At 44.2% G+C, this 25,627-nt stretch overlaps 1 protein-coding gene across 7 annotated transcripts in view; it reads left to right on the top strand.

Annotated features, from left to right (window-relative positions):
* Window positions 1–208: 208 nt before the first annotated feature.
* arhgap33 (Rho GTPase activating protein 33) overlaps window positions 209–25,627 on the top strand; it is a 62,820-nt gene continuing 37,401 nt past the window's right edge. For 2 of the 7 annotated variants that reach the window (XM_066719179.1, XM_066719181.1), the window contains exons 1-2: window positions 6,131–6,537; window positions 21,919–21,987. In XM_066719179.1, the coding sequence (XP_066575276.1) occupies window positions 21,951–21,987 (37 nt within the window). In that variant the 5' untranslated portion in view covers window positions 6,131–6,537; window positions 21,919–21,950. Of the gene's footprint in view, window positions 445–6,130; window positions 6,538–21,918; window positions 21,988–25,627 lie in introns of those variants that run through there. The other 5 variants (XM_066719178.1, XM_066719177.1, XM_066719180.1 and 2 more) reach the window with 5 other exon arrangements.

Here is a 25,627-nt window from a genome sequence, read left to right on the forward strand (position 1 = left end):
ATGTGTACAGTCCCATGACGTGTATTGTCAGAGGTGCCCGTTTCAGCTGAAACACACAGCTGTCCCTAGCCCTGGTGGAGAGCCCCTGTCTTCAGGTCAACTAACTCTGGACCACAATCTGCGTTGCCATAACAAAATAGATGCATTTTTATTTGATCACTTCACTCAACGGCCGTTTCCTAGTTGTTTCTCTCAGTTTTGCCACTTTCAATTGTATTCACCACAATAGCCGTGCACATGAGAGGGTGTAAACTGTCTCTTTAAGGACTTCGGCTTGCGGTTAGTAGTGGACACGCGTTTCCTATTTGGAGGCGAAAATAAAGTTGGTAGCCGATCGTCAATCTCACTGGCTCGTCTCTGTCGGTTTCATTTGCAAAAAAAAGAAAACGTAGCAGTGAGCCGTGCTGAGGAGCAGTGCAGATACCATGCAGCGGCGAGGCACAGGTAGGAGGCTTCATTTGTGAACCCGTTGCTTTCCTGTTTCCATGCCATGCAAAGTGCCACCGCTTCTCTCACTAAAGCGGCGTGGAGTTACAGCACAGTTGGTGCAATGCTTCTCCCTGGTTTTGCTGGACACTGATGCCCTTATCTGTTGTCCTTTATAACCCACTGTCAGAACTTGCCTCGAAGGTTGACCTTTGATTCTTGCCTCTACTGCAGTGGTTCCCAAACCGGTCCTGGGGGACCCCCTACCCTGCTGGTTTTTGTTCCAACCGAGCTCTCAATGACTTAATTGAACCTTAATTGAAGTAACAATCTGCTTAGATTTTGCTTTTTAAATTGTGTAAGAAAATAGTTGTTTCTTCAATACGTTTTTTAGTATCATGCTATACTTAACTTAAAACCCCTACTGTTTAAAATCATTAAAAGTCTCTGATTTAGGAAATTATTAGTTCAATTAAGGGTTCAATTAAGTAATTGAGAGCTTGGTTGGAACAAAAACCAGCAGGGTAGGGGGTCCCTCAGGACCGATTTGGGAACCACTGGTCTACTGTATCGCTTGATTCTGCTCAAGGGGCAAGTTGCCTGCTAAACTAAAGAATGGAGATGGTTTATCGCAGGACCTTAATAGTGATAGGAACATAAGCCATCGAGCCGGGTATGCTCAAAAATATATTGCCCCCCTCCCCCTCTCTGCTGTAACTGACCTATATTCTGTGGTCTCCCTGTCTGTGGTCAGCAAGTCATGCTGTGCCAGAGCGGGTGCTTCAGCGTCCCGCCCTCGTCTGATTGGAAGATAATAATGCAGACGCTATAGCAGGTCTTTGGGGACATACTATGTTATACTCTTTTGTATGAAAGTCTCAAGTGTGAAACGACAACATAACATCGCTATGCGCATTGTGTTGCCCGCTTTACTCTCCAACTGTCGCATTTCTTCACTGCATGGTTAGCTCCTCCAGTAATTGCTCCATCCACTATTTCAAAAGCGATGAGTGTGTAGTGGAGACCGGGGACAGTTGTAACAAGGGGTCAGTTTTAACGCCTGAATTTCTCTAATCACAGTCAAGTGGTTTTCAAACCGGTCCTGAAGTACCCCCTGCCCTGCTGTTTTTTTGTTCCAACTGAGGTCTTAATTGCTTAATTGAATCCTTAATTGACCTAACAAAGCAATACACCATTCAATTAAGTAATTAAGACCTAGGTTGGAACAAAAACCAGCAGGGCAGGGAGTACTCCAGGACCGGTTTGAAAACCCCTGAGCTATACTGATGTCAGTCAACCTGGACACTTTGTTTTGGTTTCCTACCTGCCTGTGAGAAACGAGCTGACTGTACCAAAAACTTCAAGATCTTATCCACAAAAAAACGTGTTTCATCTATGGTTGTATTTTTCTATTTTGTGCAAGCTTTATTTTTGTGATACATACCTGTGCTTCCCATGCAATTCACATCATGACACATATTATTTTGATAATATATGTACCCTTAATTCACATAATTGCTTGGCATCAATGTTTTTGTCTCTTGTCTGAAAATGAAGTTTAGTCATGGCTCCCGGGCTTGAGTCTGTTGTAACACGTTACATTTAACCCCATACAAAAACGTCTATTTTTATTTTTGTGTTTGCAGCTTTGTATTATGTCTGAGTCCCCATTAGATTGGCATACATCATGATACATGACCATCAACACAACACAACACAATGATGGGCTTAAAGCCAGAAAGCAAGTGGTATCCTTATCTTTTATTCAAACTGGACAGCTGAAAGTGTATTTGAAAATATTTTAAAATGTTAGAAAAAGAACGTCATATACGTGTGTGTATAGTCTCCAGGCGTATTTATACTTTATAATTAAAAACAATTAATGGAGAATGGAAAGCAAATGTATGAAAAAAGATGGGGAAGAATGGACCCTTGACCCTTGTATGGACCCTTGACGCACTCGAGCAGCGAGCTGTACACATGAACTGTAAATCACAGTGAAGACTTTTCAAAGAGTTTTCAAAACATTTACAGCTTGAAAAGTAGGCCTGATCTCTGCTTTAGTTGAACAAAGCACTGCATGAGACTGAATATGCAGCCTAAAGAATATAATAAAGCATAGGCTATACATTTAAATCATTGTTGGAAAAAATGGGGCATGGGGTCAGTTGGATTTGACTTGATTGGAAGCAATATTGCGGTCTGCATTTAAGAACATAAAAACTGTTTGAAATCATGCAATTGCAAGTTGTTTGTATTAAAAAAAATTAAAAAAAACAGCTCAAACAGTCTCGGAGTAATGGAGCAAAAATGTTACAACTGTCCCCGGTCTCCCGTATGATAATTTGTTTAGGGATCACACGCCTTTACTGGATGTTTCTTCAATCCCAGCACGTCGGAGTGTCGAAATTTGACATCTAGGAAATCCGATTAGTCATAGCAATCAAATGACGCTATTTATGCGCCTTTTCGTCATTTAAGGTCTTCTTCTTCTACTACTTCTATGAAACACAAGTTATGCAAAATTTTTAATGGGGGCCGGGGATGATGACTTGCTCGACTAAACATAATCACATAACCTGCATTACACAACTTAGATCTCAAATTGAAACAAAAGCCATGCGATCATGGGACTGCACACTCACTCAGTCACACTCACACACACACTCACTCACTCACTCACTCACTCAGTCACTCTCACACACACACTCACTCACTCACACACACACTCACACACTAATGCACACACACACATTCACTCACACACACACACAACATCCTTGCCTTGGAATTGACAGATCTTATTGAATTTGAGATCTGTGGCAGTTTTTTGTTTGTTTGTTGTTCTGCTGCAAGAGGAAACGAGATGTCTGACTAGTTCCTTAAACCTCTGCTCTGAACAACCCCCCCAGCATGAGATGCACTCTAGTTCCGTTTATCGAGCAACCGAGACAAAAGAGAGAGAGAGAGAAAGGCAGAACTACATTGAAGTTATAGTGGGGAAATGAAGTCAAATCCCTGAACCAGCACCGAGGAAAGCGGATCCGAATGAGAAAGTGAATGCTGTTTTGGATTTACTTTTTTATGGGAGGAAAATCCCAGACTTTGATCGGGGGGGGGGTTGCATAACTTAATCTATAGCAACATTAGAGATCTATAGACATCCCTCATTTATAGCCTACTATGTTCAACTGTTAACAAAGAGCACGACATATGCTGTTTTACATTCTTATTTTATTAAAATGAAGAATAGTTGAATATATCTATGTTATCGTGTTAGTTGCTTTGGTGTATAAACACACATTGAGTATAATATTTATTATTACAGCTGAGGTTTTCTTGGCCGATACTGCCTCTTGTCTAAAGTCGAAGGGCCCCAAATCAAGTTTTGATATATATATATATATATATATATATATATATATATATATATATGACTGTATAATCTTTTAAACCTTCTTACGAATTTATTTCGTTAACTATGGATATATTCTGCACAATACAGTAAAATCTAATAGGCTAGATAATGATAATAATCATAACTCAAAACTCAACGTTGAAAAGGAAGTGTGGCATATTAGACATGATGTCAACGAAATATGCTTTTTCCTGTCTCATGTTTGGCTTCATCAAAAAGTTGTAAAACCAAATATTACAAAAACAAACAATCAAACAACAACAACAAAAAAAGCTAAAATACTGTAGTAAATTTACAACAATCTTGTACTGCATGTCACCTGAACACTTAAACCCCAGGCGCTTGCTAAAAGCCACTTTTTCACAAACGGGGGTAAAAAAAGGTCTCGGTTTTCAGAGGAAAACCACACACAGCTTCTTCAACAAAAGCTCATGTTGAATCTTCTCGGCGCATTTCCGTCAGAACTATGACATCATCTTATCTAAATAGATCCTCGCCTGTAACGCACTGTGGATCAACACGCTTATTCACACGCGAACAGGCAGCATGCACATGCATTTGTAGGCTACATATTTAATGTATATATAACCACAATACAGCCCAGTATTGTTCTATGTAAGGTGTTATGCATATCCGTAATACCATATGTAGAACTATAGGCAATATTTTGGAAGTATAGGCTCTATTGATGATGTAAAACAAACATGCACCAGGGTACATACATACATAGGCTACATGCATCCACGAATGCTTGTAAAGGCGTTAGGTGAACTCAGAGGAAAGCATCTGAGGATTAGGCTGCTCTGACTGTAATGAAGGCTAATTCAACGTAAAATAACCAGCAGCTCTCAATTTGCAACTTATAACATCTGATCAGTAGGTGGCAGTACCGTAGTTAGGATCGGAATGTATCCCTGTGTGTGTGCGTGTCGATGCTGTTTTCTTGTTTTGCTGTTGTGGTGAGATAGACCTAGAATCCCATCTTCACATCCTCTTTTTAATTATAGACTCGAATATTAACATTTGAAGCAGAAGCGCTGAGTTATGGTCAGTTTCAATGTTGGAGAACGATGGGGTCTGGTTTAGAGTCAGGGACGCACGTAGTCTGTTCATGCAACCCAGTAACTCCCTGCTTTGTGTGGAAATGCAACATCATCTGACACCTGACAGTGTAGAAGAAAGACCTGGGCAGCTCTGGTGCTGGGGACTTTGCGGGGATCTGCTAGGATCAATTAATTAATTACAACACATTGACTAGAGACTCAATGCCCAAATCCGGGCATCAGAGCAGTGTGCAACTTTAATTTGTGACCCACGCGTGCTTTCAAAATGTAGCTATTGTTTGCCACGTTTGATCCGAAATAATACCCAGCTTTTTTCTCATTACTAGTGATTTATAGAATGCAGCTGCAAAACGACATTACGTTTCCAGTGTGGTTAATTTATTATAATAATACTTTCACAAAAATGATTAGAAATCACTCGTATTGTACGTTAGGCTTTGTAAAAACACTAATATGAAAACAACAAAACAACCGAGATAATTTGATTATAGCATCCAAGCTGTTGGTCCCTTTAAAGCAGAATTGTTCCCATACTAAACGTGTTTTTTGTTTTAATAGATTGATTAATGTGTGTTAGCTGCAGTTGTGGTTCTCCATTGACACAACACAGTAAATGGGGTTCGTTGTATTATGCGTATTAAGAGAACTGATCTCAGACCAAAAATCAATGTAATGTAACAAAAATGTCTAGACTACAAATTTCAACCACGTCCTGCAGAGGGGCGCTGCGGAGAGGACCGCACGGTGGGGGAAAGCATGTCATCATAAACATGCAGTCCACTAGGGTCTTCACTGGTGGGATGGACGGGGGGCTATGGAGACACCCGCTATAGGACGGCAAATCCAAACACACGTAGGAGGCTCACACATCCACATGCACACAGAGCCGAGACAGGGTGCTTTTGTCCTAGCGAGTCAGCTGCTGGAATATCAGACCGCTGTGAGCCTGTCTCCCTGCCTCCCACCGCACAATACCTTTTGTCCGGGGGGCACCTCAATGGAGCGCACCATTCGTGGATTAGAGGGGTGTCAACGATTGCAACGGGATTACGAAAACCTCTCCGTATCGCCGGAGACCTTTAAAACGGGCTATCCCCATTGTGGACCGTTGTCGAACAGTGCCCCACACGTCGTTGTCGGTGTTTAACTTGGGACCCATCAGCGACGGCCGACTGGGATGTGTACGCGCCTCCCCCGTCGGCTGCGTTTTGGTCTCGGCCAAGGGGGTTGTGGAGACGCCGGTCCGGACGCAGGAGCGGCGCGCATTGTTTGGAGGCGGCTCGGCCACATGGCCCGCAGGACAGGAGAGCGGCGCGGCTGACTGCTTCCCCCCCGGTCGCAGTGTGGCCTCTCTCAGCCCAGTGCCCGTTTTTGGAGAGAAAATACTCGGATGTGACCGCAAACGCACTCGAGCATCTGGCCACACAAGCCCTCCCCTCCTACACCCCCCTCTCACGCCCTGCCTCGTTTAAAACGGCCTGTGTTTTCGGGCGAAGGTGGGCGGGGCCTGTGCATCCCCGGCGGGGCGGTCGAGGCTGCGCGTCCAGGACGGGAGGACAACGGAGCGCACGTTGAAACGGCAGGTCGTCGGGATCGGAGGACAGCGCAGCGTCTGGACACGGCATGGTGGTGAGTTTGGGTGTGTTGTCCCGGGGTGGGGGGGGCGCAGAGCCCCGGTTAACCCTTTGTGTCCCGGCGTCCTCCGCGCTGTTGCCATTAGTTACGCGGCGCGGAAGGGCTGCTGCTGCCGCGGAGCCGCTTCTGTCCTGAGCGCCGGGACCCCTCACGGACACCGCGGGGACACATCCCCCCTCTCCCGGCACTGCCCCGACACCGCGCATGCCTTTCCCGTTGCATGAGGTCCGAAGGTACGGTAATCGTGATATTCGTGATGATGCGTTTTCATTGTCTTGGATCGTCGTGTGCGAGGCGGGCGCACTCTTGCACCGCTGGTGTTGGGGGTGCTGGGCAGTGGCGGAGTCGTGGTGGCTGGTGCTACTGGTTTGTGTTTGGGTGTCACCCTGTCGTTTCTGTGACGAGTTCAAGCAGGTGCAGCTGGCGCCGCTAGCGGGGTCCAATGGCTAACCCCTGGGTAGTGTGCATTTCTGCTGCTGATCGCAAACATATGATCGTATTATTATGATGATGATGGGACTTCTATTCACTGCTCATGGCACGTATTAACACACATGGCTGTGTTGCTTGTGTTCTTCAAAAAAAAAGAGTGTAACCAGCCTCCGAAATGTAATTTATTGTGAGACTAGCTACCTCGAGATGAATATCTAGGAATCAAAGCATGTAAGGCAGGCGGTGTCCGTCTATCCTGCTGTATGGATGTATGTGCTAATGTTGTCGGTGTTGTTGGGGGGGGTGGCATGTTTAGTTTCTTCTATAGAAAAATGGTGGCTAGTCATATAGCGGTGAATGGAAAAACACGAGTTTCACCATTTGTTTGCTTGTTTTGGAAGGAGCTACAGTTACTTAAGTAATTAGTTTATTTGTGCACATGTAACTCGAAACCGTGTTGTGTAACTGTGAGATAAGATCCCCACTGACCCTGCCAATGATTGAGTTGTGAAATCATGTCCAGTTTGCTCACAGCACGGTGTCTGTTCTGGATCAGGATGTAGTTTCTCTGTGAGTCAGTGTGATACAGCAGATTCATACTTTGATGCGTCTAATATCCGACGGGATCAATCTTCTGAATTCAGTAAACAAATGCACGATCTTTCATCGCAAGTGATTCAATGGAGTCATATTTTCATCTCAAACGTCAACATTTTGTTTTGCTATGTCAATATTTTAGCAGCAGTAGGGGTTCAATAATTGAATTGCCTAATTATTAAATAACTAAAACACACTTTATTTCCTCTCCTCTCAAAAGTTTCAAGACTTACTATATAGAGTTAGCTTCTTTAGGGACACGGATAGTTTGTGTCGGGTTTTTAACAAAGAGATGTGATTGATGATTATTTATTAGTCATGCCTGTCACTGTTGGGGTCCTTGCCGGGTGCAAACCCCCCCGCCACCTCTTCTCCGTACCTCCTAACCATGCATAGTGAGCTGGCCGAGGATACACCCCGTATTGTCGCGATTTAAATGATTGTCCTGCTTTGACGGCTGCACCGTTGCGGGTTAAATATGAGGCGTGAATGCACAGCCAGTGCGCCTGCGCCGGAGAAGCCGTGGCTTCGGATGCCTTTTCAGGGCCACAGTGAGTGTCGGGTTCAAGTTGCCGCCAAGAGTCGTCCGCTCCCAAATCAATGAAATGAATCAAATTGTCTCTTGTATAGCTCCCTGCGCAGGGTAGCCATGGAGCACTGTACAGATAGTTAAACAGACAACCACAGTAACATGAAGTAAATTACCAGTAGGCAGGGATGAGAGAGAAACAAACACTCATGATGGCAGATTGTTATATAGTAACCAACAATGTAACCCAGGCCGTTTAAATAGTAGTTGTTGAGTTCGCTTGTTTGCATTAAACCAGTATTCCAACTTCCTCTAGCACCTCGATTTACATGAGAGAGAGAGAGATGTCAATTTGCAGGCTGGGACTGTTTTGCATGCGGGGAAGAAATATAGTCAAATGCTTTTGGCAACACCGAGGTCTGTACAATTGCATTAACCCTTCGCAGGCCGCGCTGGACACGGAGACGTCTGGGTGGCAGAACATTGAAGCAGCGCAGCCGCCGGTGTTTTTGTGGCGATTAACTGTGGACGGAGGCTGTAAGGAAGCAATAAAGCCAGGATTTACAAACGCTGACCAATTCAATATGCATCATTGATTCGATTTCTTATAGGTGTGAATGTGGCATTTATTTGTAGTCGTGCGCATGACTATCAGTATGACTTTTTGATTGGGCCTGCTGCCGCGCAGATAGGTGAAATCGGCAATGAAAGAAGGCACATTAGCTGATTTCTTGGGTAATGACTGCTGCTCTCTGTTTGCTAGGTGTTCAAATTGTGTTTTACATCCCCAGCCCAGATAACGGCAGCCTGTGGCCGACCCGCCTCACCCACTCAGTGAGTTGTCATACTGTTCCCACAGCTGATTGTGCAGTCATTTTGCCCCATTGAGTAGCCTGAGTTAAGGAAGATGCAACTGTCACCAGGCCTTATTTGTTTAATCATTTACTTTCTAACACATCCAAGGCTCGAGTGCTTGATATTTAGACTTCAGCCACAGCAAATATGTGGTTAATTATACAAAATGCCCTCAGAGCTGTTTTATTGTTGTTTTGGCGAGTCTCCTTTACAATATATGATAGTTTGTGCAATTACGTTATGTTGTAAACTTAAACATGAAAGGTAATATACCCAACAATTGAATGCTATATTTGATTGTGTTATGGTTATTGAGCAATAACTAACTGGCAGTAGATCATCTTGCATTTTGAAGCATGATTGCACTCTGCAATTAATGAATCATTTGAATGACAAATTACACAACTAATCGACTTTCAATCTAGTTAGGACTAGTTATATGGGTTGAATCAAACCTGTTACCTCGGACAGTGTTTAATGGGTGGGTTACAATGGTGCATTGTTCTCTGGGTCTTATTTTAGAATTTAATCACTGGTGGTTGTGGTTGTCATTCCCCGTAATGGTGCATCACGATCTGCTAGGTCTCGATTCCAGCTGATCTCTCAATTATTGAATGGTAACCTCAATTTAACTTATTAGCTTTTTAAAAGTGTTTAGCTTACAATGTTGCTGAATTCAAGTGCTGTATATCAATTTATACTTAACTTGAAATCCCCGGAAATAAAGTATTATTCGGCCCAGATTTGTCAGCTCGACTGGAGCAAAAAATGGGATGTCGCGTGCCCAGAACCAGGGTTCAAAACCACGTGTCTTTAATGTAGAGGTTTCTTAATTGTCTCATGTTACTCCCTGTTTGATGGTTTTCCCAGCCATAGAACATGTGGTGTACTGTAGCGCCGTAATTGCACTCTGTGTGGAGTGTGGTTATGGCCCTGGGCACCTGATGGTCATGGGTTCAGTCCCAGGTGTGGGACACTGCTGTTGTACCATTAATCAAGATCAAAACCCAGCTGTACCAATGTGAAAATAATGTGAGATATTGTAACAAATGTAAGTTGCCCTGGATAAGGGTGTGTGCTAAGAAATATACTACTAATAATTGCATTGTAATGGATAAGGCAGCACTGTGTAGTAGTGGTAGTGGCTCTGGAGTTCAAATCCCAGGTGGGGCAATGCTGTTGTACCCTTGAGCAAGGTACTTCACTTAGATTGCTCCAACAAAATACCCAGCTGTATAAATGGGTACAAATGTAAGTCGCCCTGGATAAGGGCGTTTGCTAAGTGACGATAATGTAATTTAATAAGATATGAATTAGAAATTACACCATTCTAATCTACCCCAGGTCTAATCTGTTTTGGCTCATTTGCGAGCTGACATTATGAGGGGATTCTCCTGCATCTGTTCTCGGGCACCAGCAGAGATCCGCACAGCCCGCGCCGGCTGGCGGCATGAATGCTGTGAACCAGACTGTTTCACAGGACATGTCTGGTGCGCGTTGGCCCGCGGTGGTGAGGTGGAGGTGTTTCATTAATTCACACAGTGCCCACACAGAAACCAGGATATATCCTATCTATAGGATTGCATAATACAGTGCCACCCCCCTTCTCCACCACCATCGGTACCACCAGTTGTGGTCCCTGGCGCACTCCGTATGTTTTGGTTGTAGGTAGCCGAGGCTTCGTATACCACACTGAACTTTCCATGGAGCCAATGTAATGTGCTTCTTCATTGCTTTCTCTTCTAAAACAATCAAAGGTGCAGCAATGAAGGTGTGTTTGTCTGTCATGTTTAGCTTTTAAAAACCTGAAAACCCTGACAGTGGTGCATCCTAATTCGCTAGGTGTAAAGCAGTTTTGTTTATGTGAGCAGGAGGTCTTACAACAACAAAACAGCAGCCCAGGGACTTATAATGGACAGCACTGGGATGTGTTGGCTTAGTGGGACTGTGGTCAATATTGAACACCTCTAAAATAGCCATTAGTACTTCTTTCTGAGCCCTGGTGTCTCCCCCTTGCTGTTGAGATGGCTGCTCTGCTCCTTTTAAATATAAATTACACACGCAGGGAGGAGAAATGCATCTTTCCAGTTCAACCACACGATGGGAAGCAGATCAATCCCACAAGGCTCTTTTGCGGTGTTAGACTGCTAATTTGGATTTAACACCAGTAATCCAACTTGAATTTGTCAGAAATCACACATGAGGTAATCTGCATTTCTGGTGGGGAAAAAAAGATAAATGAAATGGGTGCCATAGAGAGGTACTTTGTGTTCTGCCCCTTAAAGATTATCCTGTCACCCAGTATGAATCTTTAGATGTTGGCTACAGCTGAGATGTTACAGATACAGACTGTATATCATTCTCTGGCTTCTCGTCTAATGGCAAGTTTACACCCTCCTCCAACTGTTTTATTAATTTATGTATTTATGATGTAACAAGGTGAAACAAATCATGTCCGCACAGTATTTTGTCGGTATATATCATCATTAATTTGAATTGCAACGGTAAAACAAACCGAAAAAACATTTATTGGGAGAATCTAAGATTTGGCCCTGAAACCTGCCTTCGAGTTCCTACTGAGTTCAAACGCAATCCCACGCTGCACTGCTGTGTGCAGATATGGCTAAGGCAGGGAATGGGTTAAAGCCTTGTGGGGATTTTGGGACTGATAGGGACCTTAATCAGCTGGAAGCATCTGTCTTCCGTGGATGCATCTAATTAAGATCAGTGGGGATCATGGGAAAAGCCCAGAGTCCTTTAAAGGACAATGCAACGAGAGTCTTTATCTGCTGGCTGGACTCAGCCCAACTGTGTCCGGCGCTGCCAGCAGTGGCTTGTGGGTCACAGACACGGCCACCACTCTGTCTGCACCAGCTTCACTTCTCGGATCAAAGGAAAACCTGAGCCTTTTAAAATTATAATCTGCCACTGCGACTGAAGCTGCTAACCGCATTCGGGAAATTCTGAGCATGCACATTATGCTTCACTGTAAGATGCCTTCATTTCCATAGTGGAGTGGGAAATCCATCTGATTTGCCATTTGTAGCTCAAGGAAGGAAAACTGTTAATGGAAAAAATGGTCGGTGTGAAATGTGGAGCGGTTTTCAGATGCTGCCCAACAAACCCCCTGGGCAGTATATGGTTAAACTGACACGAATGTGTTTAATAACTGACAGTGGTGGGTGTTTGACACCTTTGATCTGAGGCTCTTTGAAGAAGCCTTGATGTCCTGTCATTTTATTTTCTATATAATGTATTATTCTCTCTCTCTGTTCAGAGTGCAGATCTGCAGTACGGGTCTGCAGAGTCAGTAAGAGCAGCAGAGAAGTGTGCAGCCTGTACACCCAGTCTCTCTCACAGCACACTTGTCAAGTGCGATGAAACTTCGGCTGGATCGCTGATGTGAAAATCCTTATGAGAGAGAGGGCCTTTTCACCACTGCGGTTCATATCGGGACACTCTCCAGTTCAAGGGATAGGAAAAGGAAAAAGAAAAAGAAAAAACCCACACAGGAGTAGGATGCTTTTGTTTACACCCACCTGTGAGGGCTGTAGAACGGAGGAGATCAGTCCACCACTGTGGGGCGAGAAAGGCGAAAGTGATAATGGGGCAAATGTTTTTGTTAATTTTATTTCAGCTCTAGTAATGAGCTCCAAATGGCTCTCTGCAAGCGCATGGCCAGCACTCTGTAGAAGACTCTCATCAGCACATCAAAGAAACGAAAATAGTAGTTTTCCTTTCACTTTTCCCGTGTGTGATTGTCTCTGCGTTAAGCGGGGAAGGCGATCACACCTAGGCCAAATCAGCTTTGAAAAGAAATCGAATCAAATCGCCAATTGCAACTTACAAACCTGTACCCTATCGTGCCACATTTTTATAACCAGATCCCACTTTCTACTACTTAAAAATAAAAACATGATGGCAGTACGAGACTGTGATTTGGGGGCAGGGTGATCTGATTTGTCTCAGGCCCATATGTAGCCTCTCTATTATCAGTAAATCATACGAAAACGGAAATCATTGCCTGTTCTATTTAAAACCTTGGAGACCAGGTGCCCTCATTGTAATGTAGCTCAGGCAGTCCTAAATCACTCCAGATCAGGTTCTGTTAAACCACTGTCAAGCTGTCTCTTTCTCTCTCGCCCCCCCTACTTCCCACCCAGTGTATTTTAGGCAATCGTTTTGCAATCTGCCAGTTGCTGCTCATGCTCCCTATTGAAAAATTCAGCAGGAGGAGGAAGAAATATCTGTGAACGTCAGTGGTGTTACATAACCAATCTGCACTCCTGACTTCTGAATTATATAAAGCAAAAAAGAAAAATGAAAACAGATTCCCCCTTTGAACTCCTCAGTTTCCTGTTTACAGACAACCTGGTGTTCAACTCCCAGGAGGGGATTGTAGCTTTCCAGCTGTCCTTCTTTCTTTTTCTTTCTCTCTCCCTTTATTAGTTTGTGTTTATTGGATATGAGCAAAGGCTCCTAGTGCATAAAGGCTGGATCCAAGCTTTGCAAACTCTGGGTTTGTTGTGCTCATTGCACAAACAGAAAGGCAAATGGCATCCTATTCACTGCACTTTTTGTGCACCTTTTACTCTGTAGGCCTGGCTTGACAGTCGGTAAAGAACTTATTAATAAGAAAAGGCAGTATGTGTTACTGTAGCATAATTACAGCTTATCTACTCTGCCCAAATGGAGGTGGGGGGTAACTACTGGTATCTTGAATTAAACCTAAGCAATTAGAAGAATTCTAGCCACTAGTACTTCCTTAAGAGTATAAGAGTCCTTAAGAGTCTGCTAAGAAATAAATAATAGTAGGGTAAATCTTCACACAACTTTGGAAAATAAAGCCTGTCATATACTAATTACTGAGAGAGACATCTGGTTTGAGCTTTTGTCAGGAGTCTCTGGTCCTGGAGAGCTAATGAAATTTGAATTTCATACTAAGTGTAACCTCCCTTTTGTAAACCGATTAAATCCGAATATTAAATGGTGCAAATACAAATTATTTTCTGTCATAAGTTGTTGGATAAGCACCTTGAAAGACTGATGTGACACTTTCCCGCTGTTTTGCGTTTGGAAGAGGCAGGTGCTGACTTGATGGGAGAAGTCTTGAATATGTCCAAGAATCTTCAGATTTTCTTTCCAACCAAATTCTCCCCTACATACCTAAATCAGATTGGCTTGATCCCTCATGATTAACATGATCTTTTGTCGTGGACAACAGCAAGTCTGGCCAACCTTGGTCCTGGAGGTGCACAGTATCCTCTGGTCTTCGATTCATCCAAATCACGGTGACGACACCAAATTACCCATGAGCCCAAGGTATTCAGTAATGAGTGATTTTAAGAGACCTGAAAAAACATGCAGGATTATGACTCCCTCCAGGACCAGGACCAGAGACTGCTGGCCTAGTAATTAAAGTTGAATGTCCTATTCAATACTGAACCTAACTGTGGGTGTGTTACGTTTTTAGCATTCGGGTTTGTGGCTGTGTCTGTGGTGCATATGTAGGATAGGTTTGTCTGGCATTCAGTCTGATTGCTCTGCCATTAACACTCAATGAGTTTAGGCAGTTGCAATACATTTGCTGAGGAATCCCCTTGAGTAATGAGCAGGGAAAATGCCTTATTTGAACTGTTGTTACTGTTTTTCAGGACACACAGATACTTTGAAAGCATGGGAGCAGTGTCACCAGATCAAACATGGCCTTTTCATTTTCTGTAGTCTCTCAGTGGCAGAAATCAGTGGCAGACACCTGGCTTTTAGGATCTTAAACACTGAAGGATATGTTTAAATCTAGCCAGTAACAGTTAGTTTTCCTCCTCATTCCCTCATATACTCGGACACAAGCTTTGGTACACCAAAGGTACACTATCCTACGGGAGAGTAAATGACTAAATTACAAGTACTGTCTGAAAAGATGTCTTGAGTAAGCGCCGGAAGGAGGTCAAGGCTGTTTTTACTTCAGTGGGAAGGTCGTTCCACCATTTAGGGGCCAGGGATGAGAAGGAGCAGCTCTGGAGGAAGGAGAGTGGAGAGGAGGCAGAGTTAGTCTAATGACACCGGAAGAGCGCAGTGGTCTGGAGGGGATGTATGGGGAGACGAGGGATTGAAGGTAACTTGGTGCAGTGTGGTCGAGACAGCGGAAGGTGAGGGTCAGTGTCTTGAACTGAATGCGTGCCGCTATCGGGAGCCAGTGGAGGGAGTGGAGCAGTGGAGTAGCGTGTGCGAATCGGGGCAGAGAGAATACCAGACGAGCCGCAGGACGGAGCCTTGGGGAACGCCTGTGAGGAGAGGTTGGCGGGTGGATGAGGAGCCTCGCCATGTCACTTGGTAGGTCCGGTCGTTGAGGTAGGAGGAGAACCAGGTGAGAGCAGTCCCAGAGATTCCAAGGTCAGCGAGGCAGGAGAGGAGGATGGAGTGATCGACGGTGTCAAATGCTGCAGAGAGATCAAGGAGGAATAGGACTGAGGAGAGGGAGGCCGCCTAAGCATAGCTGATCAGTCTCAGTGGAGTGAGCTGTGTGGAAGCCGGATTGCAGAGGATCCAGGAGTGAGTGATGGGAAAGAATTGCAGAGAGCTGACGGTGGACAGCACGCTTGAGGGTCTTAGAGAGGAAGGGGAGTAGGGAGACAGGGCAGTAATTCTGAGGAGAGGTGGGGTCGAGGGTAGGTTTCTTGAGGAGTGGGATGACAGCAGCTTGTTTAAATGCAGAGGGGAGTGAGGAGTTGAGGAGGGAGGAGATGAAGGAGTAGATCAGGAGCGGTCACTTGGAGGAGGCGGTGGGTTTGTGACCTAGGAGGAGAGAGGAAAGTTCAGAGTTCATTGAATGCTTTTTATGACTAGTAGTAAAAGATTCAGGGGTATCTCCATTTCCATCAATGGATGCCCAGTGTCTGATCATTAATAGTGCAGTGTTGAACAGTACTTATAGTTGAATGGGTTTATTCATTAGTGAACAACATTGTTTCAAACCAAATATGATTATAATGTTGCAAGACTTTTTTTTTTTTTAAGTGCCTGCTTTTGTCTTATGTTATGTTAAATCTTCCAATGCAAGAGGGAACATTACAAATTGACCAATAATATAGTCCTCCCCCTGCTCTCAACGACCCAATTTGTTTCAACTGCTTTGTAGCTTGTGCTAATAAAACCAGAAAATAAACCCTGATTACACAGTTTAGCTGGAGGAAGATGTCCCGTTTAAACTGGACAGCTCAATAAAGGAGAGCTTCTCTGGTAAACAAGGGGTTCAATGGAGATTAAATGAAGGGATAAGTGACTGTAAGCTCAGCCAGCGGGGTCGTCGTCAGGGGCAACGGGGTTGCCTTTGTGCAGCTCTCCAACTTCCTGTGTGAACAGTGTCTCGCGTTTCTTGGTTCCACTCTGAGCTGCAGTTGAATTTCTTCAGCTAGCTCCTTCCCATTTGTGTACAGACACCTTGGTCTCAAACCCTGGTGCTGTTTTGGTGCAGGCTCCCTGTAGTTCAGGCTAATATAATGACATTACTCTTGTTATGTGGTGTATGTGTAGAACATGGCTTTGTAGTCTTTGTGCTTTAATAATAATAATAATAATAATGACCCCAAGGTGCAAAAATATTACCTTTTCTGTTGTGTTGTCACTTATATGACACAAGATGTCTGTAGAACAGTGTTAACATTTAGCTTGGCAAAATATATTCAGAGAATGTATTTATTCTGATGCCAGTTACCACTCCATATTAAGCAATTATAAAAATTAAATGATTTCCATAATTAGGTAAAATCGGACCTTCAAGCCCAGACAAAGCAAAATAATCTAGCCTACATTAAGAATCCCAGCAAAGATGGCTGGTCCTTATACTACTTTTGCAAATGGCAGCCAGGGTTCAGGAATTTTCAACTCAAAAACTGCGAATGAAAAGCAGTATCATAGCAGATCTAGAGCTCACGGGCAAGGTCAAAGTGTACAATGTACAGGTCTGAGAGACAGTGACACCCTAGATATTTTTTCCATGTAGTATTGACCGAGGTTACTATATAGAGAGGGGGTGTTCTTCCTTTCGCATTTATCCCATTGTACACTTGAACTGTCAACTCGGACATCTTCGTTTGCCTCTTATTTATTCATCTTGGTCTGTACTGAAGACGTATTTTGCAGAACATTAGAGACCTGATACACTCCTCTGTTATAGCTGGGATAGGGCAACTCTGTTCTCACGGTAAGAGGATCTCCGTGCCAGGTTCCAATGCTTACTGTCCATTAATGTTTTCCGAGTTTGGATAAGCTCATTGCTCTTTCAGAAACAGAGCTACACAACTCGACTGGTGTCTGGGGGCATCACGTTAGTTCCCTGGCCTGGGGGGTAATTCCACTATACTGCTTACCGTTTTAGGCTTTTTCTTAGTGCTCGTGCTAAAGAAACAAAAGCAGAGTTACATGAACTGCCTTCTGCCTGTTCAAGATTACTCCAAAATAACCAAAGCAGTCAGGATCCAGCCCCTAGTACTGGCATTAGACACAAGCTTGTAAAGCTGTTAGTGGCTCAAGCAACTACTGTAGCCCAGCAGGGGGCTTATTGCTGTCGATGTGATGAACACGTCTTTGTGTGTGTTTTACCACGCTCATTTCACCCTCAAAGGGAAGATGCTGAGATAGTACAGTGAGATCTGGCTGCACTAGAGAGGAGAATAGCACTGCATCGAGTCAGGATCATTTGGCTAGATATATCCCCCCCCCCCCCCCCCGCACGTGCGCACACTCACTGTGGTTATTGTGTTTTATGATTATAGTTAATTAAAAGGATCTTTCCATTCAGCTTCCTTTCACTGTCTGAGCCATCAGGGCCTCATATATTCTAATGTAGTGATCTTTCTCAAGTAGAAAATGTGTGCCTGTGACCTAGATTACACAAGGTCTTGTAGTCTTTTCTTCAGAATTTTTTTGTGCACAGCTGGATTGATGAATTGTAATAATTTGGAGATTCATGTCTGGATTATAGCATAGGGCCTAGATCAGAGCCAGCGCTATGTGGACTGTAGTCTGGTACGGGGTCCAGACTGGAGCCAGCTCTGTGTGGACTACAGTATATTATTAATAATACTAATAATAATATTTATTACTTAGCAGATGCCCTTATCCAGGGGCGACTTACAAAACATAAGAACATTATAAAACTAAAATTACAGATCAAGAGTACAAATTACAAAAAATAGTACAAATTACATAAGTGCATAAGAAAATATGCAGTTAATACAAGTCCTAAATCCTACATTTGTGCGCTAATAATTTGTAGACAAAATTTGAAGTCATAGGTAATAGCTCAGGGGGAAGGGAACATGGGGGAAATCAATATAAACAACATGAGTACTAGTGATCAGGGACTCTGCTGTCCTGATTTCAGTGGGAAGGTCATTCCACCACTTAGGGGCCAGGGAGGAAAAGGAGCAGCTCTGGAGGAAGGGGAGTGGAGGCAAAATTAGTCTTCTGCTGCAGGAAGACCGTAGAGGTCTGGAGGGGATGTACGGAGATGTCAGGGTCTGAAGTGAGCTTGGTATAGTGTATAGCGTATTCGAATCGGGGCAGAGAGAATAGTATAGATGCCCAGACTGGAGCCAGTGCTGTGTGGACTATAGTACAGGGCCCAGCAGATTCACCAATATATTGGTTTTGATGTTACATTAGGAGGGATATTTGTCATGGAAACTCTAAGGGACTTTTAGGCAGCACCCGTCACTGGGATGATTTTATTTTTTTGCCCTTTGCAGCAAAATGTTGCTGCTCTTCATTCAGCAGCCAGGGCCGTTTGAAAGAAGTACGAGAAGACCGCAAAACCTCTCTTGCCCAAGACCAAAGCAACATTCCAAATGCACAGATTCCAGTTCTATAGCTCCAGCTGGGGTCCTGGGGGGTATTTAGTATGCAGCTTGTGGCTTACTCCTTTGGCAATGTGAAGAGAGAGCAAGAGAGAGAGATGGGGGGCGGTGGGGGGGCGGAGGAACTGAAGATCCATAGGACGCTGGTTTCCAGGAGATGTTCATGGAATGCAGAGATGTAATTGACCTTCCTATATGGGGATTGAATCTGAATGGAGCTTCCCATGGTACTACCAAATTAGGATGGGGACAGAGTGCAGGGAGAGTCTGTGTAAAGCCAGGCAGTGCAACAAGTGCATGTTTTCGGCCATGGTGGGGTTGTTTAAGATGCCCTATTTAAGTCCAGGCCAGTTGTTATTGTTTTATTTTTAAAGCTAACAGACACAAAGAAGGCAGTATTGTTTTCGTCCTCTGGAACGCAGTGAAACTGTCTTCCACGTCAGTGTGCAGAGTGAGGGGCTGAATAAAGTGAGGGTCCCGAGTGAGGGAATTGGAAATGCTCTGCTGCTTACTGACTCTTGAGATCTAAATTAGAGAGGGTTGTACATATTTTTGTTTGTGTGTGTGTTTCCGTTTTTAAGTTTTGCTTTGTTTTTGGCTCCATTCCCGAATCATGTCTCTGCTATCTTCTCTCCCCGGACAAACAGTGATGGCTCTGGGCTTTTCTGAATGGCATCTGCCCCCTGTGGCGTCTGTTGTCTCTTCTGACGGCGAGAAACTGTACAGCTTGGACAGAGAGAGGCTTTCTTCAAGGGTGGCGGGGGTGGCGGGGGTGGTGGTGCTGGTGGGCTTTGTGGGGGTGGGGAGTTGAAATAATGATAATAATGTCCCACTGAATGTAAATGTCTTGCCAGGAATGAAAAATATTTGTGTGTGTGATTGATTGTGTGATCATGTGAGTGCGTTTGTGTTGGGGACTTTCTGATGCTCTGTGATGACACAGAGATTGGCTTCAGTCTACACCACTACCCCCAGGCCCCAGCTGATCTTGACTGTGGGCGGCTGTGTGTGTGTGTGTGTGTGTGTGTGTGTGAGGGAGGGAGAGAGAGAGAGAGAGAGAGAGAGAGGGGGAATGGAAACACAAAGGCAACTTCAGCTGTGATGTCCTGTGCCTCAGACAGTTATGTTATTCCTCTTCAGGGGGAGACAATAGCCAATAGCCCTCTCAGTTCACTAGGCCGCTTCTATTGTCTGCTTTTTGGGGTCAGTGCCTGCACACCTGCTGTGCCTAAAATGTCCTGTGTGTGTATTTGTAAATCTGCGCACGTGTGTGTGTGTGTCCATGTGTCCGACTGTGTGTGTTTGCAAGTGTGTATGTATGTGTGAGAAGGGAATTGACGAATGTGGGTTGTTGTGGGGGGGGGGGGGGTCAGGATTGGGAGGCTGTGTAGATCCGGCAGAATCTCAACGGTTGCCGTGGCGACTGGTTTTAAACTACAAGGAAATGTCTTTGCGTTTAACGGGAGGGGAGGGTGGTGGTGGTGAGGGGATGTGTGACCCACTTACCTTAGGACATGTGACAAGGCACACTGCTCTTCTCCCTCCTTGTTGTTCAGGATCAAGCATCGGTCGGAAAAGCAATCACTCTACCCCCCCCCCCCTACGCACACACACACTCAGCCCTCCTCCCTCCTCATAGGCTTTACATTTGGGTACGACTGACTGAGAATTTAATCTGACTGGCCAAATGAATATAAATAATTAAATAAAAAATCAGCTGGATTCCACCAGTGGAGATAATCTTGTAATGAAACAGTGGCGGCCTTGGTTTTGAGATTGCCCTTACTCAGCACACCCCCGGGCCAACAGGTGATTGGCTTAGCACAGCAGCTGAGGTTTTCCTTTTGGAAGCACTGTTCCCCCACATGTGAAACTGCACGGATTTAAGCGGGGATTTAAGGATGGGATCCATGTTCCTGTCCTTAATCAAGGATCGGAGGCTTGATGCAAGTATTTTCCAGAGCACCGTCCTTTAGGAATCACACGAAGCACCAAATTTTAAATGCTTTGGTATAAAATCCTGCTAATGATCCCAAAGATAAACCGATTTCAGTGTTTGATTCTATAACTGCGCTGTGCCGATGAGCACATTTTAATGCTGGTACTGGGGCCACAGTTATTATGAAGTGATATAAAATGAGGGCCTTGTGAGACCGTGGAGAAATAAGTTTGGTTTTATTTTAAGATTTGTTTTACTTCCTGCTGTTATGCCTGCTGTTGTGACCATTTGTTCTTTGCTTTGTTGGGAGCAAAGGAACCCAATGGGAGATTTCCAAGCCCCATTTGTGTACAGTTAATGCTCAATATAAAACACATCTGGTAGAATCATAGTTTTGTGTTTGGTAACTTCGAATCTGGGCAGTAACTACAGCAAATGTTACATCAGGCATTTTTAACTAGCAAGTGTAGAATTTATACATTTTCGGTTTGAGGTGAGATCTAATTTGTGTATTGATTTTGGTGGTTCTGTAGAGATACATTCCCCCCCACCCCACCCCCCAAGATCCACACTGCCTAAACAATTTTCTAAATGAGGTATGATGTTGGTATGCTAGAAGATCAATATACCCTATATACACCCGGCCCTCACTCAGAGAAAATGTGATGAAATTGGTAAATCGAAGGCCATATTGACATGCTACTGAAGAGTCATGAAAGTGGAGGTAGTGTCATGACTTCTTTTAATGTGGTACAGCTGGATTTCAATTTTAGTTTTGGGGTTCATACTGTATTTAAAAAAATCCTCTTTTGTTGTGTTTCTTTCTTTAGTAATTCATGAATTGTAATTGTGTGTATCTCAAACCAAAACTATATAATCCTGTAACCAGCCATTTCCACCTGACATAAGTCATGACAGTGCCTGTCCTGTCATGACTGATTTAACCAGCCTGGAAAGAACTGGACATCAACCGAAACTGACAAATATTTGAAGTGGTTTACATCCAGCAGATGGAATAACACTTCCCCCCCCCCCTTCTCCATTCTTTAGGTGTTTGTTCCTAAATGACCTGCTCTTCCCCTGATTTCTCAGTTTGTGTTACGTTCTGTTGCTGCATTTCTGGGGTGTATTAAATCCCATTTGTTTTCCTTTTTTCTGGTTTCAAGTGTCAGGAATCCAGTGGGCTCGAAAGTGCGTCATGTTCATGCGTGCAATGAGCCTGAATGAAATCGGAGGTAAGTAGTGGCATTTGACTGCCCCACTCCACCTTGTTTTCCAAGCAGTGTGCGTTACAGAAGCCCTTCCTCTTTTGGAGTTGGGAAAGTATTTCCCTTTGCTCTGCCCAACCCAGATCTCTAGATCAGTGCAGTTTTTTGAAGCGCAGTAGAATACGGTGGCCTTCTTGACACTGACAGAGGAATTTCCTTTGCTTTTGTTTCCCACACCGATGTTGGCTGATCCCCAAATCAGGAAAACTGTCAAAACCCCCACTGAAAATAGTATAGTTTTGTTCTGTGGCAAAGCCTGTACTCAAAGCACTAGCTTCAGCCAAAATGCCTAGATCAGTACATTTCCACTGCCCTTTTCCAGGGAGTGGTCAGAATGTTGTAATGATGTTCCCTATTGTTCATAATCTTGGTTACCTTCAGCTGGTGTGGTGTTGGGTTCAAAAAACAAGTAATCTTACCTGCAGAGTGGTTTGACAGACAACAATTTCCAAAGAGAAGAAGCAAGGCATCTTTTTCCATCGATTGGGTTTTCTCTCTATTTTATTCAAATGGAAAAGGAAATTGCTAGTATGGTATAGTAAGCAGGTGGGCAGACTTATCCAGGTCCAGGATCACACATCACTGGTATAATGTGTGTGCTCTCCTATTAAACTGCAATACAGTGTGTTTTGTGTAACATACATTATATACCCTAGTGGGACAAGACCTATCCTCTTATAACTGAATGAATATGACCAGAACTGCCAAAAGGAACTTTATACTGATCTCAGGCTTAGAATGGTCTGCATCTTGATTACCATACATTTCCAGCTGGTTCATCCAATGGGGGCAGAATGCATATCCTGTAGTTCAATCTTGGTTCATCACCAGGAGGTTTTGAAAACAAAACTTTCTGTGTCTTAAGGATTACCTACCGTATTCCCTACAGGGTGATCCATTGCAGCTGTTCTATATATCTGATGGAAAGACTTCTTGTGCGTTTCCAGTTTCCACTAAGAATCCTTTCCAATGTTTGTCATGAGCTTGATTTGAACCCAGGCAGCCAGCATAACAAAATCCTAACCTACTAACACTCCCTTGTATTTCTTAGCTTTGTCATTGTTGCAGTGTTTTGTGCCTTTGGGAGTACCTAACCTGTAATACGAAGTTCAATTGAACAATTGAAAGTCCTGTAGAATTCCTGACAATTCCAGCCCATTTGCACACCTATTTACATGGAATACTGGAGTCCTGATTGATTAATTGATAATAGCTTAATTTAGAGCTGGTTTAATACTGAGACCCCTTTTTTTTACCAGTTTACAGATAATGAATATTCATCCATCCATTTTCAAAACCGCTTATCCATGTGGGTCGAAGGGGATGCCGGAGCCAATCCCGGCAAGCATAGGGCATAAGGCAGGAACACACCCAAGACATGGCCAAGATATTAACATGGCCAATTAACCTAACCTTCATGTCTTTGGACGGTGGGAGGAAACCAGAAAACCCACGCAGACGGGGAGAACATGCAAACTCCACACAGACAGACACAGTTCGAGCTGAGACTGGAACCCAGGACACCTGGAGCTGTGAGGCAGCAGCGCTAACCACTGTGCCACTGTGCTGCCCACAGATAATGAATATCTTGTGCTTTTAATCCAAACTCGGGATAAATATAAAATCCACAAAAAGCCAAATGGATCTCCTGAAGATGCCTGAATGGAAGGAGACAGTGTTACTCACCCAATATCTAAATTCGTCCAGAAATATTTTATTGGGGGAAAAAAACCTACTCTTAAAATAGCTGGGACCAGAATAACAGTCAAAGTGCCAGTTCCATGTTGGCATGCCCCCAATGCACAGTCCAGCCTACAGAGCCAATTAACTGTCCCCTCGTGAAATATTCAGAGAGCGATCGGACAGAAAAACGCGTGCGAGTGGCTTTCGTTTCAACGCTGTTACCGGATAGAGCGGGTGACTGAAATGGAAGCAGGGTGATAATAGAACGAGCCTTCCAGGGCTATGGGACACCGCATGCGATAGGCTCTGGGAGATGGCTTCAGATTCAGGGCTTTGAGAGGCTGTACAGATCCCCTTTCAGGCTCTTTTGTCACAGCCCCTGGCGGTAATACGATCTCACTGTTGGCATTGGTTTAGGGTTGCAGCCTGTGCCTTTGCCAGCGGTGTCTGCCCACTCCTGACAGGGCGTTGATCCCCTCGAGGACTCTGAAATGGCCCTGAGGAGGTGATGACATCGCCTCCATTTTTCCACTTACGTCTCCTCCTCAGTTTGATTTTCCCCTTTTGGCCTGTTGCCTCTCACTTGATGCGTGGTCTTCTTCGGCAGAATGTCTTCACCCAGTTCGTCCAAGTTAAATGGGAGAATACATCGAGGGTGACCTCTCTATTCTTCTTCACTGATCTTCTGCATCGCAAAGTTAAGGCCAGATGTCTTGCATCATCCTTCCACTACAGATGTATCTAGATTTTTCTCTGACGAGTCTTGGCTATAGTGAAAAAAAAAAAAAAAAAAACTGAAGCTGAAGGATGCAGTCCCAGTCGAGTGCTGTTTGCTTTTCTTTGCCCCTCAGGGCAGAGTAAAGAAACAAATGAGCAGAAACAAAAGACCTACAAACCCAGCTCCCAAATAAGCAAATGTACAAACTGAATTCCAAAGACAAATGGAATAAAACAGTCTCTGTGCCCCAGTTTCAGGAAGAAAATGTGTGCCCTGCTAATATAATTGTCAGTGCGCAGGAACAATATTTTCACAGAGGAGGCCGATCGGAGAAAGCGGAGGTGTGTTTATAATTAAGTGCAAATTGTAACAATGCTTTGTTGCGTTTGTTAGATTTTTATAGCATAGATAAACTTTGAAAGTGGTAGCATGTGGGAAGCTGGGCTGGCTTTCTTTGTGATGCTAAGGGTCTGTAAATAAAGACCCTTCCCACACCCCCAGTAAGAAATGAACTATCCAGCCTGTGTGCTCTTGACAGTGACCTATGTTTTTGCCTAGGTCAATACCAACCTATCTTGTGAGGGGTGTAACGCAAGGCGCTAGTGAAATCCTTTACCAAAATTCTCTGGGTCTAGCATTGCACTAGGGATCCCTTGCCCACCTTTACAGCCCTGCCAGGTATTGACAACTGCCTGGCCTTGATAGGTCACAGATGTGAGGAGTGAGGGGTTTGTGGATTTAGGACTCCAGGAGCTATAAGAAGGCATCAGGGGGTTGCAGGTAAATCTAATTTCCTGCTTTGAGATGAATTGAAAAAGGCAGGGCGACCACAGATGGAGACAGAGAGCGATGGTTTTGCTCTCCATGTAGGGATGCAGTGCTTCATTTGAATGTGATCAGCGGGCGTCCACAAGGTTGTCCAGATTGGATTCTATTTTTAGCATCCCGATGAAGGGCGAGTCTGATGTCCCACCGCTGCTTTCGATGAGAAGACTGTCTACTTTGCTGGCATCAGGACTTCTGAACCACAGCTACAGCCTTGGCTGGCTGATCTCAGACATGCGGAATGGGACAGTGATGTGAAAAGTGCCAGTGATGATGCATGTGATGGAACTCCTGAGAGTTTTTTCAAGAAGCCGAAATCTATCTCACGCTTGGAGGATGCTGCAGTGAAAAGCCATTTGCTTTGTTTATCTATCCAATTAG

Source organism: Amia ocellicauda, chromosome 12 (assembly GCF_036373705.1).
Source record: "Amia ocellicauda isolate fAmiCal2 chromosome 12, fAmiCal2.hap1, whole genome shotgun sequence".
NCBI lineage: Eukaryota > Metazoa > Chordata > Actinopteri > Amiiformes > Amiidae > Amia > Amia ocellicauda.